At 38.2% G+C, this 15296-nt stretch overlaps 1 protein-coding gene across 1 annotated transcript in view; it reads left to right on the forward strand.

The window, feature by feature from the left end:
* MAN1A2 (mannosidase alpha class 1A member 2) overlaps window positions 1–15296 on the forward strand; it is a 119016-nt gene that overhangs the window by 56682 nt on the left and 47038 nt on the right. The window contains exon 5 of the mRNA XM_057380899.1: window positions 690–770. Within this exon, the coding sequence (XP_057236882.1) occupies window positions 690–770 (81 nt within the window). The remainder of the gene's footprint in view (window positions 1–689; window positions 771–15296) is intronic.

Raw genomic sequence — 15296 nt, forward strand, 5'->3', positions numbered from 1 at the left:
TGGAGTGTATGAGGACAGATGAGTGAATGGGGCACAAAGGGAGTTAGGTGTTAAAACTACCTGGTTCCTCTTAATTTTTCTGTAGGTTAAATGAGTCAGAAGATACTGTTGAATTCAGCCTAAGGATGATAATCTGGAAGAGGGCAATCAAATGGTTTATTCTCTGGAGTTTCTCAGTGGTCTTGCAGTACTTCTTGTCATAACATAAAGGCTGTTCCTAGACAGAGATTATGTTAAAATGGAGCTCTGAGTTTGAGTTTAACAATTCAGTTTAAGAAACTGCATTATGGGAATTCTTTAATTATTGTTTTGCCCTGTCTTGTAAATCTAGAAGGTTTGGTGTTGTGCTGAAACATAAGAGAAAAGATGCTGAATTATAGAAATGTACAATCCTGCCTTCGTTCCCCCAAATTACTGTACTTACACTTTGTGGTGATAAAATGGTTAGAGAGCAGGAGAAAAACTAATTTGATTTTAAAAAAATCAGTTGAATCTGTCCCTAGAATTGTCATTTGGTGTCATGAAGATGTGCACAAAAATTTCAGTATGGATCTAGAGACTGCAACAGTACAGAGCTTTGCATGTGSATTGCCTTAGGATATTTACTCTCCTCTGCCTTGACAATTATTTTTTTCTCCCTTGATCAAGGAGTTGGTTAATTATTCATTTATGCTTTCTTTCTGTTCTAGAATTCTGAAGTGTCTGTTTTTGAGGTCAAYATTCGCTTCATTGGTGGTCTTCTAGCAGCATACTATCTTTCTGGACAAGAGGTAAGGAAACTGGAAGGTGTCTRAAATTCAGTGTATTTTATCAGATGTTGTGTTTGGAGACTTTTCTAGACTCTTGATCTCTCAGTAGTTGCAAACTAATTTCACAGCAGTCAGTTCAAAATTCTTAGAGTATGGAATCTTTAAAGTTTATTTCTGCCTAAGTCTGGCACTATTTGTGACACTTAGTTATAGTTTTGAAATGCTTCTTTTATCAAGATGTTTTCAGAAGGTGTCCTCTCAAATAAGCTTCTGCTTGAAATGTCAAGTGAAATGTCAACCTTCTTGTGCCAGCAATAACTTGTTTTGATATTTTGTAACTCCATGAAGGTAGAAATAACAATAGCTTTGTCACTTGTCTTGCAAGGCTTCATCAAAGTGCTACTCAATCTTCTTACCATTTTCTCAGTGACAAACTGAGAAAYAGCAAGCCAATTTTATATTTCTTTTGAAACTTCTATAAAAAAAAAAAAAGATGTAGAGATCTGCTTAGATTGAAAGGATGCTTATGCCCAAAAACTTGAAACCATGGACTGAAGGCTTGACAGATTTTCAGKTGTTCATGGGTATCTTCCTCCATTGTTTAGGGAAGCACTACATACATATGAGCAAGTTCTCAGGGATTTTAAGCCTGCAGCCCTAAAAGAAACCAAGAGAAAACCCGTAATTTGTTGGCCCTTTAAGTCTTTGGCATCATCCTGTGATCTGTGAATATTCTCTTTTATGAGTGTCATTTCTTTAGGAGAACAGCTCAGTTACAAAACAAAAAATCCTTTGTACATCTTGAAAGAAATGGGTACTTTAGTTTTCCTCTAGTGCTCCTGCTTCACCTTCTTCAAACCTCTTGGAGGCATCTACTGTGAATATGAAAAACCTCAGAGAAAAGGCAAGGATCAGATATTCATAGCTGGATTGTTTGTACAGGTTGATACTGCACCTGTGCACAAGCCCATTAAAAAGAACTTTTTTGCCCCAGTATGCAGATAGATGCAGCCAAACACTGCCAAAACATCTGTTTTGTCTGCATTTGTAAAGCACAATATTCTTTCTTTCATTTGCTTCTAAGCTCTTGGTAGAGTCAGAACAATCTCCTTTGCTTTAATAGCTTTAATTTCTTTTCTTCTTAGAAAGCATCTACCCTCTGTTTCCTAAATGTTGGCTGGGCTGAATCTTTTGTTTTTAARATTTTTATGGCATCATTCTCTCCAACAGACTTCAAATGCTTCATGACTTGTGATTATTCCCTTCAAATGTCCATATGTATCATCTTTATTTTCCTAAAGAACTGCTAAAAAAAAAAGTGCTCAGACTGCATTTCTTTCAAAATAGTGTGGCAGCTAGGATTGCTTYGGGTATATCTGAGAGACTGCTTCATTTGCCAAGTTGGATGAGGTTTCTCTGCAATTTGTCCTTGTGGATATGACAGGGAAGGGAATTTGAGGCTCTGCAGCAACTGAGCCCAGGAGAGACACCTGTGTCTGGGAACTCCTTGGAGTTAGAAACAGGTTGCTTGAGATGTGATTTCCAATCTGCTCTTCTCTCTTCTGTTCCCAAGAAGGGAATATATTCCTTAGCTCAGGATTGTGGCATGCTTGATTTCTTTATTCACTGCATTCAGACATGTGAGGAGACACTTTCTAGCCATTGCTAGGACAGACAGACCTGTTCCCAGCTACAAGATGGTTGGTTGCTAGATTTAGAAGGTTTTCATAGTGATTTCCATACTTTTGCATGTCTTGTTTGATGTATTTAAAGTAAGGTCCAATGCAATGAACAGGCTGTTTTGAATTAATCCTATTAATCTCCTTTTAATAAATACAAATTCTGCACAGGTCTTACTGCTGTTTGGTGGTAGTTACAAAAGCTGTTCTTATTTTATTTTTATTCCTATCTCTTAGTGTTGATAAATGTGCTATAGAGACAGCCATAAAACAAAGCATCCAAGGCTCTACATCAGCTGTGAAACTTAAATCCTTTGTAAATGGCCACATCTGGAAAATTTCAGAGTCATCCTGATTTATCTACAATGCCCTTTGTAGGGAAAGGGTAATTGTGCTTGATAGGATTTTATCTGATTATGTCATAAKAGTAGATACTGACCATAGTTTTTGAGTACAGCAGACTATTAATTTAGATAAAGTAATCCTTTTTAATGCTTTTATTGAAAACCTGTTCATTTTTAAAGTTTATTTAGCATGTCTAGTGGCATGACTCTGTGGTTTCCATGCTATATTTTAATCTGCCATATTACTGGTATTACTTAGAGAAGCATCAACTAAGCTCATGGTTTTAACAATGTTGTTTATGGTTGATGGTAGAATTTTAAGCCTTTCATATTAAGATTGTGAGTATTGCTGTCTTTTTATTAGTAAGGGTTTCCTCTAACTCTCTGCAGTGAATGGGTGAATAATGAAATATTCACTGAAAATAAAGTGCCATTTTTAGCAGCTGACAGCTTGGTTAAAAATGCTGTAGGCTTGTCCTGTCCAGTGTTGAGTCACAGCCCTTCTTTGTGAAACATGACACGTGTAAATTTTTTAACAGTTATGTGAGAATTTCTGCTGGACTTTCACAAGTGATGCTCATGTAAAGCTAAAGCTTGAGAAGGATGCATTTGTGTGCAAATATTTTGGTTGACTTGCCTCACTGCACCTTTCTGCTGATGTAGAGAGACAGAATTGTTTCACTCTCTAACAGGCAGTTCTCCTGACATGTGAAAGATCACCATCTTTCTCCATTTTTCCATCTCACCATGCCTTTTGAATAGAAGATAATCAAGATATCCCTGWGAGCCTTGACACAATGGAAAATTTGCCCATGCACTGTGTTTCTTCAGTCTTCTGAAGTTGAAGCAACAACTGGTGGCAGGGGCTGTAGGTCCTCAGTCTGGAATGCCCTGGTTTAAATCCTTTGCACAATATGTTTTTCCTGGCTGATGGTGGACAGGCCATCTGGTGTCTGGCTAGGTGTGTGTTGTCAGATCTAAGATTGTGCTTTCTTTGTCTCAGTTCCCATAGAGAAATGAGGTCTCAAKCTGTCATTGATTTGGAGATTCTTTGAGCCTGTGGCTTTTCTCCAGAGTTCCTTACTGAAATACATAATGAATGTATGTTTAAACATTGGAATATAGAATTATACAGTGKTTTGGGTTGGAAAGGGCCTTTAAAAATCATCTAGTACAGGGGGGACACCTTTCAACAGAGCAGGTTCCAGAGCCCTCACTGACCTGGCCTTAAATACTGCCAGGGATGGTGTGTCCACAGATTCCCTTGGCAGTACAACCTYATTACCCTCCTTTTAACAAATGTGTTCCTAATAGGGCCTTCAGAGGGCTTTGAGCAATCTGGTCTGGTGGAAAGTGTCCCTCCCCATGGCAKGGGCTTGAGCTAGATGATCTTTRAKGRTCTMTTCCAACCTAAACAGTTCTGTGATTATATCCACTCTAAACCTACCCTCTTTAAGTTATAAACAAGTTGTTCCTTCTCCTGTCATTAGGGGCCACAGTAAAAAATCCTCTTCATCTTTCTTATAAACCAGGCCCCTTTAGGTGCTGTAGTGTCACCCCAGAGTTTTCTCCAGGCTGAACAACCTCAATTCTCCCAGACTGCCTTCCCAGGAGATGTGCTGCAGCCTTCTGATCATTTTTGTGAGCTTCTCTTTACCTGTTCCAACAGGTCCACATTCTTCCTTGTATTGGGACCCCAGAGCTGCAAACATTATTAGGGTCCTCAGTATAAATGGGGGGTATACTGTAGTTCTTTTGAAATCACACTGCTGAACTAATGGAGGAGGTTGCATCAGATAATCCCCTGTAGTCCCTTCCAGCCTGACTGATGTGAAAGAAAAAGAGGGTCAATAAAAAAAAAAGGGAAAAAAGCATAAGCTCTCCTGGAAGTGTTGTGGATCATAAAATTATAGAATCATTTAGGTTGGAAAAGACCTTGAAAATCGAGTTCAGCCTGTCCATGTAGACTCTCTTGTGTTTTGTTGCATGCCATAGATTTCTTCCCAGTTTCCAATTAGCAACCAATCCAAAGTGTTTAATTCTGTCATCGTTATTCTTTATTAAATTCTGTGCTAATAGGTGTAATCTCTAAGTATCTAAATAGCTAAATAAGAAATGCAAAATTCATTGTGCCTTTATTAAATAAGGAGCCACTAACTGAATCTTTTTGAGGTATAGGGATTAGGAGARTTGCTCAGTAGAATTGGGAGTGACTGGGAGACATACTGTGAAAACTAGGCCTGTGATTTTCTACCCTAGGTTGTGATAAAATTGATAACATGCTTGTATTTTACATTTTGATTAAACAGGATTGTAGTTAGTGTGTGAGCTGCAAGTTTTCCACTTTCTGAGTTCAGAGGCACCACTGTGCTTCCTCTTTTGCATCTATCAAATGGAGTTAATAGTCCAAAACAACAYACTGATGGTAAAATATATAATGACTTCTTATCTAAATGGAGCCAGACTGTTTCTCAGTAATCCCTGCAACAATCCTTTAATTTCTATAAGAACTACATACGGTCTTCATTATGCTGGTGGGTGGGGGACAGCACTATGATACAGCTGGTAACACAAGAGAAATAAGCAGAAATTAAATGTTCCATATGCCTGGTTTGGAGTAGACATTGGGTATGGCAGCTTAGGATGAAAATCAGCCTTACATGATTTTAAAAATAAGCAAATGAAAAACAGCAATAAAAAAAATTCCAAGACAAAACAGGAAAAGCAACCTTTTCTTTTTTTTTCCATGTAGCTGCATTAAGGGATTTGCTTTCTTTTGTGCATCATACTAGCACAAATATAATTTTTGTTTTTAGTTATGAATACATGTTTTTTTATAGTTTTCAGCAAACCATTGTTTAGCATTTTCCCCACAGCTTCTTTGTTTATTCCAAGTTAATTCCCTAGACTTATTGTGTAAGAATGTTTTGTGTTCTTTATGATTTTCTTTAACTTAGCATCCCACACTAATAAAATATCTTGAGATCACTCTATTGTACATAACAGCATCAGGATAGAAATTCTTAATGAAAGAGTATCATGTGTACAAGGAGATTAGAACATGATAAAGCCACTTGTATTTCACAAAGGAAAAAGAGGATGCTATTACAGGTTACACTCTTACTAGATTGGATCTATCCAATGCCTCTGGCATTGGTGATACTCACTGGAGTATCACCAGTATTCATTCTGGAATGAATGAGATTGCATGCCAAATGTATGTCCAAATTCTTGAAGAACAGATAGATAAAATCCATTTTTTTTAACAAATCCCCAAGAATCCCTTAGTCATCCCAATCATAGGCATGTCTGCTGTCTCTGTGTACTGTGACATCTTCCCTAACAGTTAATAATCCTTGAGTACTATTTTTTCTCCATGCTGTGGGACCACTTCTTGCTTTAACAAAGTTTGTCTTCCCAGAGTGACTTGACATACTTAATTTCTTGCACAGCAATTCCTAGCCAAGCAGAAAACTGCCCCTTCCACTGATGGTTACAGAATTATCAGCATCTCCCCAGCAAGGGAGGGAATCTTTTACCTTCTATATATCAAATCTGCCCCTTCCCCATGGCTACAGCCCAACCCCTGCCTGTGACACTATGATGTGCTTGCTCTGTGATTTTTTTTTAAATTGTATCACAGGCTCTAGAATGCATTGCCAGGCTGGTTGTTTGGAGCTGACTGTAGGACACACACTGTGTGTGTGCTGACTGTAGGACCATGCTAGCATCTCTTAAAACTTGGATTTAACTCTCCTGACTAGAATCTCATAGGAAATCTGTAGCAAAACCAAACATTGAGCCCATGGCTCTGGAATTCCTCCTCCAAAAATACATCTGCAGCAGAATTTGAAGGTTGTTTCCAGTTCTTGCGTGTGTTCTATTTTGTAAGAGAAGTGACTGAGAATTGGGAATGAGTGATATTTATATGCTCCTTTTTTAACAGTCCGTAAGAGATTTGTAGGATGTGCAGGCATGACCTCATTTTTCCTTTGGAGCAAGTGAGCATCCTCTAGTACAAACAGCATTCTGAGGAGAGACTGCACAAATGACCCGTTGACTGTTTGGTTTTTTTTTCATGAAGTGGAGCTTCACAAATCATTAAAACTTGTGGCATGACTGGTGGTGGCAAATAAAATATTCCTGCTAGCAATAGGGCATGGAATGACAAGAGCCTGGAGATGGATAGAGGGTTGGTTGTTGTGTAGTGTGCACGGAACAGTGTCAAATAAGAAAAACAAAGTGAATTTTATTCCAATGTCTCTTGTGTGATAGCAGCAGGAGGACACTCACACCATTATGACAAAGTGTTCTTGTCTGTCTGATTTATTAATACAACAAAAAGGGTAGCTTATTGTTTTATTTTTGTTAAACAAAGTTGTTTGTGGTATTTGCTATATAAAAAAAAAAAAAAAAGACCAGTATGGGGACAGAGTAAGGGATTGTGTTTTGAGTAGTTGTGACTTTGGAAGATTATGTGAAACTCAGAAAAGGCAAGCTGCTCAGCTTGAACTTCTGGTATGAAATCCTGTGGCAAAAGACCTATGAGCATTTGGATTTATAAATAGGAACTTCAAATATGAGGAGGAATTTCTTTCTGTTGAAGTCATTAATAAGGACTGCTGTTGGTATGCTGCAAGCATCAYGTTCTTGGAAGGATATCATGTAATCATGTTCTTGTATATCAAGTTCATTGATACCAAGTAATCATGTTCTTGGAAGGATTTGTAAAAGCAGCAGAAGCAGTAGGAAGCCATGAAAAGTTAGAGGATTTTCTAGGTGTGTCTCTGGAAATATGAATAGTCAGTGTGTGGTACATGACTCTGTCCAGATGTGTCTGGAAGAAATGTTTCACTTAAATTACTGATGTGATCTAACTGCAAAGGTATCTTGGTACTTACTCCCTATTTTATGCACATGATCAGATTGTTGCTCTTGAACCTTTTTTATTTTGCATGGCATAAAAGAAAAATGTATTTATCTTACGTTTCTGGCCCTGAGAACCGTAAATTACGCTGCAGCAGTCTGGGTATTTATCTCACCCTTTTGTCAAAATAATGTCTGGTTTTTCAAGTGCCTTGCAGAATTTATGCAACTGTGAAGATTCAGTGCTCACTAATTCATTGCTCCTAGGTTTTTTTGCCAACTAATTTTCTGTCAGAASTCAGTCCATATATATATATATRTRYAMAMWSTASATAARCTACATATCTGTTGATTGGTGAAAACAATCCAGTTCATCCATTGAAACAAAACAAACCAARCACTATTTACTTTCAGCAGATGCAGTGTAATGTGCTTTGCATCTGACATTGTGTCAAGGATATGTTTTTGAAGATGTAAAAACTGTGTGATTTTTTTACTTTTTTTTTTTCCCTAGACTGTGATTTTTGCATTGTAATCTGTCACATTATACCAATGAGAGAAGGGAGGCTGTGTGCATAATGACTGCATGTAGTTAAAACAATATGTAATTTAATCTCTGTTTAACTTTTCTTTGTAAAGGCAAGTACAGTCTAAAAGGGACTGAGTCATTTCTGGCAAAGACTAAAGGGGAAATCATGATGAAATTTAAAATGGAAAGCTTGGCAGCACATTCAAGAGAAATGGGAGACAGAGGAATAACTGAGAAGGAAAGAAATGGATACAATCTAAGCACAGAGCTGAAAGATGAGAAAGATAACATGGAATAGAAAAATATATGGGAAATAAAGGAGATAGTTGATGTGAATGGAGAAAGCATTAGGAAAAGGTGCTACCAAAAAGAAAACCAATGTCAAGAGAGATTAATAATCACAGGAAGTAGATGAGTTCTATTGCACRAAAATTATTCTGATAAAGCTTGTTRGTTTAGTACAAACAGCTTAATTATTTGACTTCAGAACCATTTCTCAAGGTTTCTAACATAGATTTTTCATCTTGAAAACCACAGACTGGATCATCCAGTATCATTTGGGTTGTGAACTTCAGGCACTTAATGCAGTCTGTTACTCAACTCAGCTGGAAGAGCTGGTAGTACCAAAATACATTGTTTAGTAAAAAACAAAAAAAACCAAAAACAAACAAACAAAAACAAACACACCCCCCCCCCCAAAAAAAAAAACCCAAAAAAACCTACCAAAAACCAAAAGAACAAAACCAAAAAACAACACCCCCAAGATTCAGTGATACCTTTCATTGATACCTTTTGCTTTGTCTGGATGTGTTTGGCTACAAAGACATGTAGARCCAATTCTAGTTCCTAGGAATGTGTTTCTGGGATGAATGTGTTTCAGTGTTTTTCCCTGTCAGAAACCCCAAGATGTTTCTCATAATCATACATCTTGGCAGTCCATCTGTTTTATGTCTTACCTTCTTTAGATCTCCATTCGTTCCCTGTCCTTCCCCTCCATGCCTTTGCTTCTTCCCTTCACATCCTATTTTTGCTTCCATTTTTTCCCAACTTCTCCCTGACACCTCACCTTGCAGGAGGTTGGGTTTGGAAGCCCCATCTTTTAGCACTTCTGCTCCYCCACTGGCAATTTCAATTTTCAATTTCTTAATGACCAGATTATTTTTTCTCCTGTCTCCATTCCCTGTTTCCACAGTTTAAATCAATGTTTCTCTGTGCCAGCTACGAGTTGGGGAACATTTAAGGCAGAAGGCAGACAATGTGTGTGCTCTCACATTTGGTTGTCTGTGCTGCTGTAGTAACTCCCACAGCAAGAAGAGATTATACTTAAACATGAGTGATTGTGGTTGGTGTGTTGTGCAAATTCAAAATAATTGCTTCTAGTCCTCCATTTTTTTACAAAGGTAACAAAGTTGGTAGGTTAAAACTGCTTGTGCAGGTAAACTTAGAGTGAAGAGGCCAGAAATATGAAAAGCAGAAAAGGCAAAGCACAAAACTTGCCTACAATTCTAATAATAATAGCAGAAGAGAAAATGAACTCAAGACTGCCGTGGTTTTTGGCTCAGTTAGATGGGATGTGAAACTGTGCTATATCTTCTGGAATTATCAGATTGAGGAGGCATTTATATGCCAGATTTTCATCACATTTATTTGGAATTTTGAGTCATCTGTGATGTTGACTGACTGGTGTTAAATGCCTTGGATTTGAAGGCCCTTTAAAAATTGAGAACATGTAACATTTCTACTCAGATATGCATGAAACCTGTGCCAAGGAAGCTGATACAGCTATTGAAGTGAATGGAAATKATGCATTTAATTGAAATATTATTAACCAGTGCCAGGTAATTCAAATATGATTAGCTCGTTGTCCAGTGCATGCCAGATTTTTATGTTCAGATCTTCTAAAGCAAAAACGTTGAATATTTCTAATAAGCTGATATATGCACAGACTTTCTCATATGGGTTTTTCAAAAATATCAGYAGTGTGAAACCAATGAATATTTCATGACGTCCTAAGATGCCTCAGTCAACAGTAACTGGATTTTTCATGTCTCTTGTCCAGGAAAACAGCTTTGGAAAACTTTTGAAGAAGATTAAGATAGTATCACTTAAGAATTCTGTTTGCAAATCTTTCCCTGCTGATGGTAGAAAATCACCAGAGTATTTATCTTTTATCTAAGAAGCAGCATTTGAATATATAATTGCTAATTTGTAAAATATAACTAGGGGAAGTTGTAGTCAACCAGACAATATCTGTCTTATGTGCAATTGTCTGATGCAGTTAAAGTATTTTTGTGTGTTTATTTTTCAGCTCAKTTGTAGACTGTAGCTGAACACCATGATCAGATGGCATTTTAATGCTTTTCAGTACAACTTTTAACTTAGCAACTACCACTAGGATAGTTCTCCTAGCCTGATGRTATCATGAGGTGCTTTCTTCCCATATATTTTGCTATTCTCTGTCCTGTATTTATTATTAGAAAAAAAAAAAATTCATTACTTGTATTTTCATCTCAGAACAGTCTAGAACCTCTAGGAAAGAGGTAACTTGGATTTGTGAGTGGACCTCTGTGGTCTTGTGGGCTTTGCTGAGCTTTTGGTTCCAGAAGTAGAATGCAGAGCACAGCAGTGGCTTTTCTTTTAGATGTTGTGATAATTCTGATACACTGCATTAAAATTTTTTTGAATCTCTGTATCTCCAGAGAGACTAAAGATAACCAGGCTTGTACAGTCATGAATTTTAGATCAGAGGCAACTGTTATGTCATCTAATTTCATGCATCGTCTGAMACTGGACAGCCTTCCTTGCCTTCCTGCTGTTCTTGAAAATTGTCATAAAAGTGTGKCTTTCAGGCAGGAATCCAGTGTGATTTTCTTAAATAAGAGCATTTGTAGAAGTCTTGTTGGTGATTTTATTGGCTAAAGGAAAAGTCGACCTAGTCTACATGTTTTGAAAACCAAGGGAGTTTTCTTTTTTTCCACAAAGGAACATTCCATGAAGCATTTATTGTGTTTTGAAGTGAGTAAATCACCAAGGTATGTAATATTTATGGATTAAGTACTATCTGCTTTATCCTGTTGTTCTTGAGAGACCAGAACTCTCATAGCACACGAGTACTTCACAGTGGCAGAAATAACCAGTGCTGGATTCCATGAGGGTGAATTTGGCATTTTTAAAATTTTGGAGACTGTTAGAGTTGAGTACACTGTCTTTCCCTCAGCCTGTGTAAGTCTGTAATAGCTGAATGCTGTGCAGAGGTGTGGTAGCTTTACAGGCAAAGGTTTCAGTGAACATTGGGCACCAAAGGTAATGCACAAAATAAATTATATCACCCCCAGATCACTTCTGCCTTCAAAACAGGCAGACAGGAGGACAGGGAGCTGCAGCCTGTCTTGTTAGTCTTACCTTTATCCCTGCAAAGATGATGGAGCAATTAATTTGGAAAACMGTTCCCCAGCCCATGAACAACAATGGGATTGGGAAACTCATATTCAAGTAACCCTGATGTCCTATGATGAAATTAATGTATTCCATAAGATCCTAATTGCTGGTGAAATATGGGCTGGATGAGCAGATAATGAGGTGGATTGAAAACCATCAGAACAAACAAGTTATGAGAGTGATGATCAGCAGTGCAAAATACAGTTTGAGGASAGTAACTACTGATGTACCCCAGGTCCAATCCTGTTCTGTCTCTTCATGAATAATCTGGGTGATGAGGTAGATGCCACCCTCAGCAAATTTGGTGATGACACCAAACCAGGATAATGCCAGAGGTTGGTGCTGCCTCTGAKAGGAACCTCAGCAGGATGGAGAAAAGGACTTGGCAGGAACCTCCTGTGGTTCTGTGAGGAAAAAATCCTGCACTTGGGGTGGAACAAACCCATGCACCACTCTGTGTGGGGACCATCCAGCTTTGCAGAAAATGTGCCCTTGCAGTAAAGAAGTGAATGGTATCGTGGTGTAAAAAAAGTTCTAAAAAATGAGAAAATTTGCCAACTGGTCAAGAGAGGTTGGTCTCACCCTTTGTTATCCAGTTCAGTCCAGCAAAGGACAGACAAAAGTAGTTAAAGGACTGGATTATCTCAATTTGAGGGAGTGCTGAAAGATCTGGGACTGTTCAGCYTGGAGAAGAAAAKGCTCAGGAGGGCATCACAGAGTGCAAAYATCTGGAGGGACAAAGTAAACAAAATTGAACAAATTGCCACCATAGCCATTTTAAATCTGGACTCACCACAGTCCAGATTCAAGTTGATTCTTGGTTTTTTAACTCTGATCTTAGACTGCTGAGATGGGTTTAGATTTTTCATTTCCATATTGATTTTTTTCTGTCACAAAGTAATATGAATTCATAGAGCATTCCCTTTGCAGAATAAGTCTTCTCTTGTTTAAAGAGTTTCAATCTTTTAGAAATGCTAAGTTGTTCATCAAGTACTTTGGTAATCATTGCAGCTCACCAAGGACAGCAATAGTACCTTAGCTATGTCATTGTCTTTGGAGAATCTGTAAATTTTCCTTCCTTGAACATCTGCTACAACTCAAAAAACTTACAGTGCTGATGAGGTGCCCTTGAATTTATGTATTTCTCCATCATTTCACCACCATAGGTAGTATAGTTCATAACTGCCTTGTGAAATTTCACATGAACATGATTTACATTCTCCAGYACCAATTCTAGATGTGGCATACCTCTTCAATCATCACTAACAAACATCTATAAAATACACCTCAAGTGCTCTCCCACTCTCATTTCATACTTTGATATCTGAAATGTTACCAGAATCTTATTGCATCTCCCTCATCTCACAAGATGACTTTATAATTACATCCAYGGAAATTGCTAGAAGCAAATCTGTAAAAAAGGGAGCTGTTTCTCCATTTCTTGGGAGCAGGATGGGCCCCACTTGCAGGGGAGAATGCCTTAGGAACAGAGTAAAACCCAGGAGCCCCAAACTTTACAGGGGTAAAGTGTTTTGGAAGTTAGAGCTATTCATCTATGAACTTAGAGCTATTCATCTGGCAAACAAACATCTTTTTCCTATGCATTAAGACTTATGTATAAACAGGCCTTAATCAAAGGAGCCTTAATAAGTAGCTTAATATTTATTAAGCTACTTCTGGTTTTCTTCATTTGGTGTTTTTGGTGATGCTGCTGCTTGATTTTCACAATGAGTCTTTATTTCTACTCATGCAGAGGGTCCTCTCTAAGAAGTTGAGTTTTAAATGAATATTCAGCCACCAAAAGGCAGTGAGGAGCTGATTGCTGCACATAATACTCTGGAAGTAGAAAGATAACTATTTTTGATTGGGCCAAAAAATACCACACAGTTTCCTCAAGGGTCTGAGTGTGGTATTGTTGTCAGCTGCTCTGTTTTTTCAATCTACATCCAGTAATTCAAWACTGGTTTTGAAATTCTCCCTCATTGTCTTCATCCTTAGTGTTCAAAGGAAGTGTGTTGAGGTTTTGATACCAGTAGTAGTACATTTTTGTGTACTTGTGCACTGTGTGTGCTTTGTCTGATGTTTTTACAGTGATCCAGGGCTATCAAACCTACAAAGCCATCCACATTGCATAGCCATGGATACTCACTAATTAATAACCATCAGATTAGGGACAAGTCTGGCAGTTATTACTTTTTAATAAGAATGATTCAAAGGCTGGTCTATGCACATAAATGGAAGAGATTTGTTATTTGTAGAAAACATCTCTCATCACCCCCAGTTTGGTGTTGTTTGCCATTCATAGTGCTGGAAGGGARCACCTAACAGCAGTATTAACATAAAACAATCTTCTGAGAGCTAAATCCATGTGTCTAGGCAGTCACTGGATACATCAATAAGGCTTTTGAAGAATCRTTGAAATCTTTAAAGCCTTTACTGCTCAACATTTTAAAGGCCTTGCTTGGATTAATAGGCTCAGGGGCAAGCTTTCATAYTGTGGGCTGGGTGGCAGGTTTGATATGTTAAGCATCAATTTAGTGGATGAAAATTATTAAGGCTCTCACAGCTGGTCTGCTGTACATGCTAGTTTGTAAATACTGATTGCTGTTTTCATCTTAATGAGGGATCCACTTATCTGATTTGGGGTTTAGATTTTGCTTTTTCTGCCAATTTTCACTCTCTTCCCTTCTAGCTGTAAACAGCTTGATTTGTTTTTGAAAGGGAAAAAAAATTCTTCCATTGCTTTACTGTATTTGCAGAAAGAAGCATTTATGTAAATAGGTGGATTTAATGTGTTAGATTTTGCCAGGTAAAATGGAAACACTTTTCCTAGTCTACAGTGRCTTCTAAAACTTCCCTGAAGAATGTCCATATTTTGAGAACGCACAGAACAGCTATCTTGGGATTATTACACATTTACCTAGAACAGTATTTTTTCATCTTCGAGGTAGGATGTCTTGCTGCTGCTGTTACAATGTCTTTAAGAAGATTCAGATCTTCTTAAAGATCTGTTCTACACTTGGAGCTTTGTGCTAGCAGAGAAATTTGGGGATAGATGGTACCCACAATTCATGCTCCAGTCACAAAGGTGCTGCCTGTGTCTGCAGAGTAGATACCAAAGCCAAGAAGCAAAATATTTTCCTCTTACATGTGGGAATGTGCAGAAGCCATCTCATTGCTTGGGAATTGTGGTGGGTTGACCCTGGATGGATGCAAGGTGCCCAYCAAAGCTGCTCTGCTACTCCTCAGCTGGACAAGGGAGACACAAAAATATAAAATGAAAGACAAAAGAGTCAAGGTAAGGGAGTCAAGGCAAGGGAGAGATCACTTGCCAAGTGTCAACCATGGGCAAAACAGACTAGGGGAAATAAATTGATAGTGAGAAATTAAAAGTAAATCTTAAAACACCTTCCCCCCATCCCTCCCTTCACAGGGTCATTTTTACTCATCATTTTCTCTACCTCCTCCCCCACAGAAGCACTGGGAGACAGGGAAGGGGGTTGAGGTCTGTTCATCACACCTTGTTTCTGCTCCTCATGCTCTTCCCCTGCTCCAGTGTTGGGTTCTTCCCATGAGAAACAGCCCTCCATGAACTTCTCCAAAATCCATCACAGTGAGTTTTTCACAAGCTGCTCCCTCTGGGGTCACCAGTGTCCCACCAGTAACCCTGCTCCAGTGTGGATTCCTCTCT

The sequence above is a fragment of the Malurus melanocephalus genome, unplaced genomic scaffold (assembly GCF_030028575.1).
Source record: "Malurus melanocephalus ecotype Western Australia unplaced genomic scaffold, MMel_1.1 scaffold_476, whole genome shotgun sequence".
Taxonomy (NCBI): domain Eukaryota; kingdom Metazoa; phylum Chordata; class Aves; order Passeriformes; family Maluridae; genus Malurus; species Malurus melanocephalus.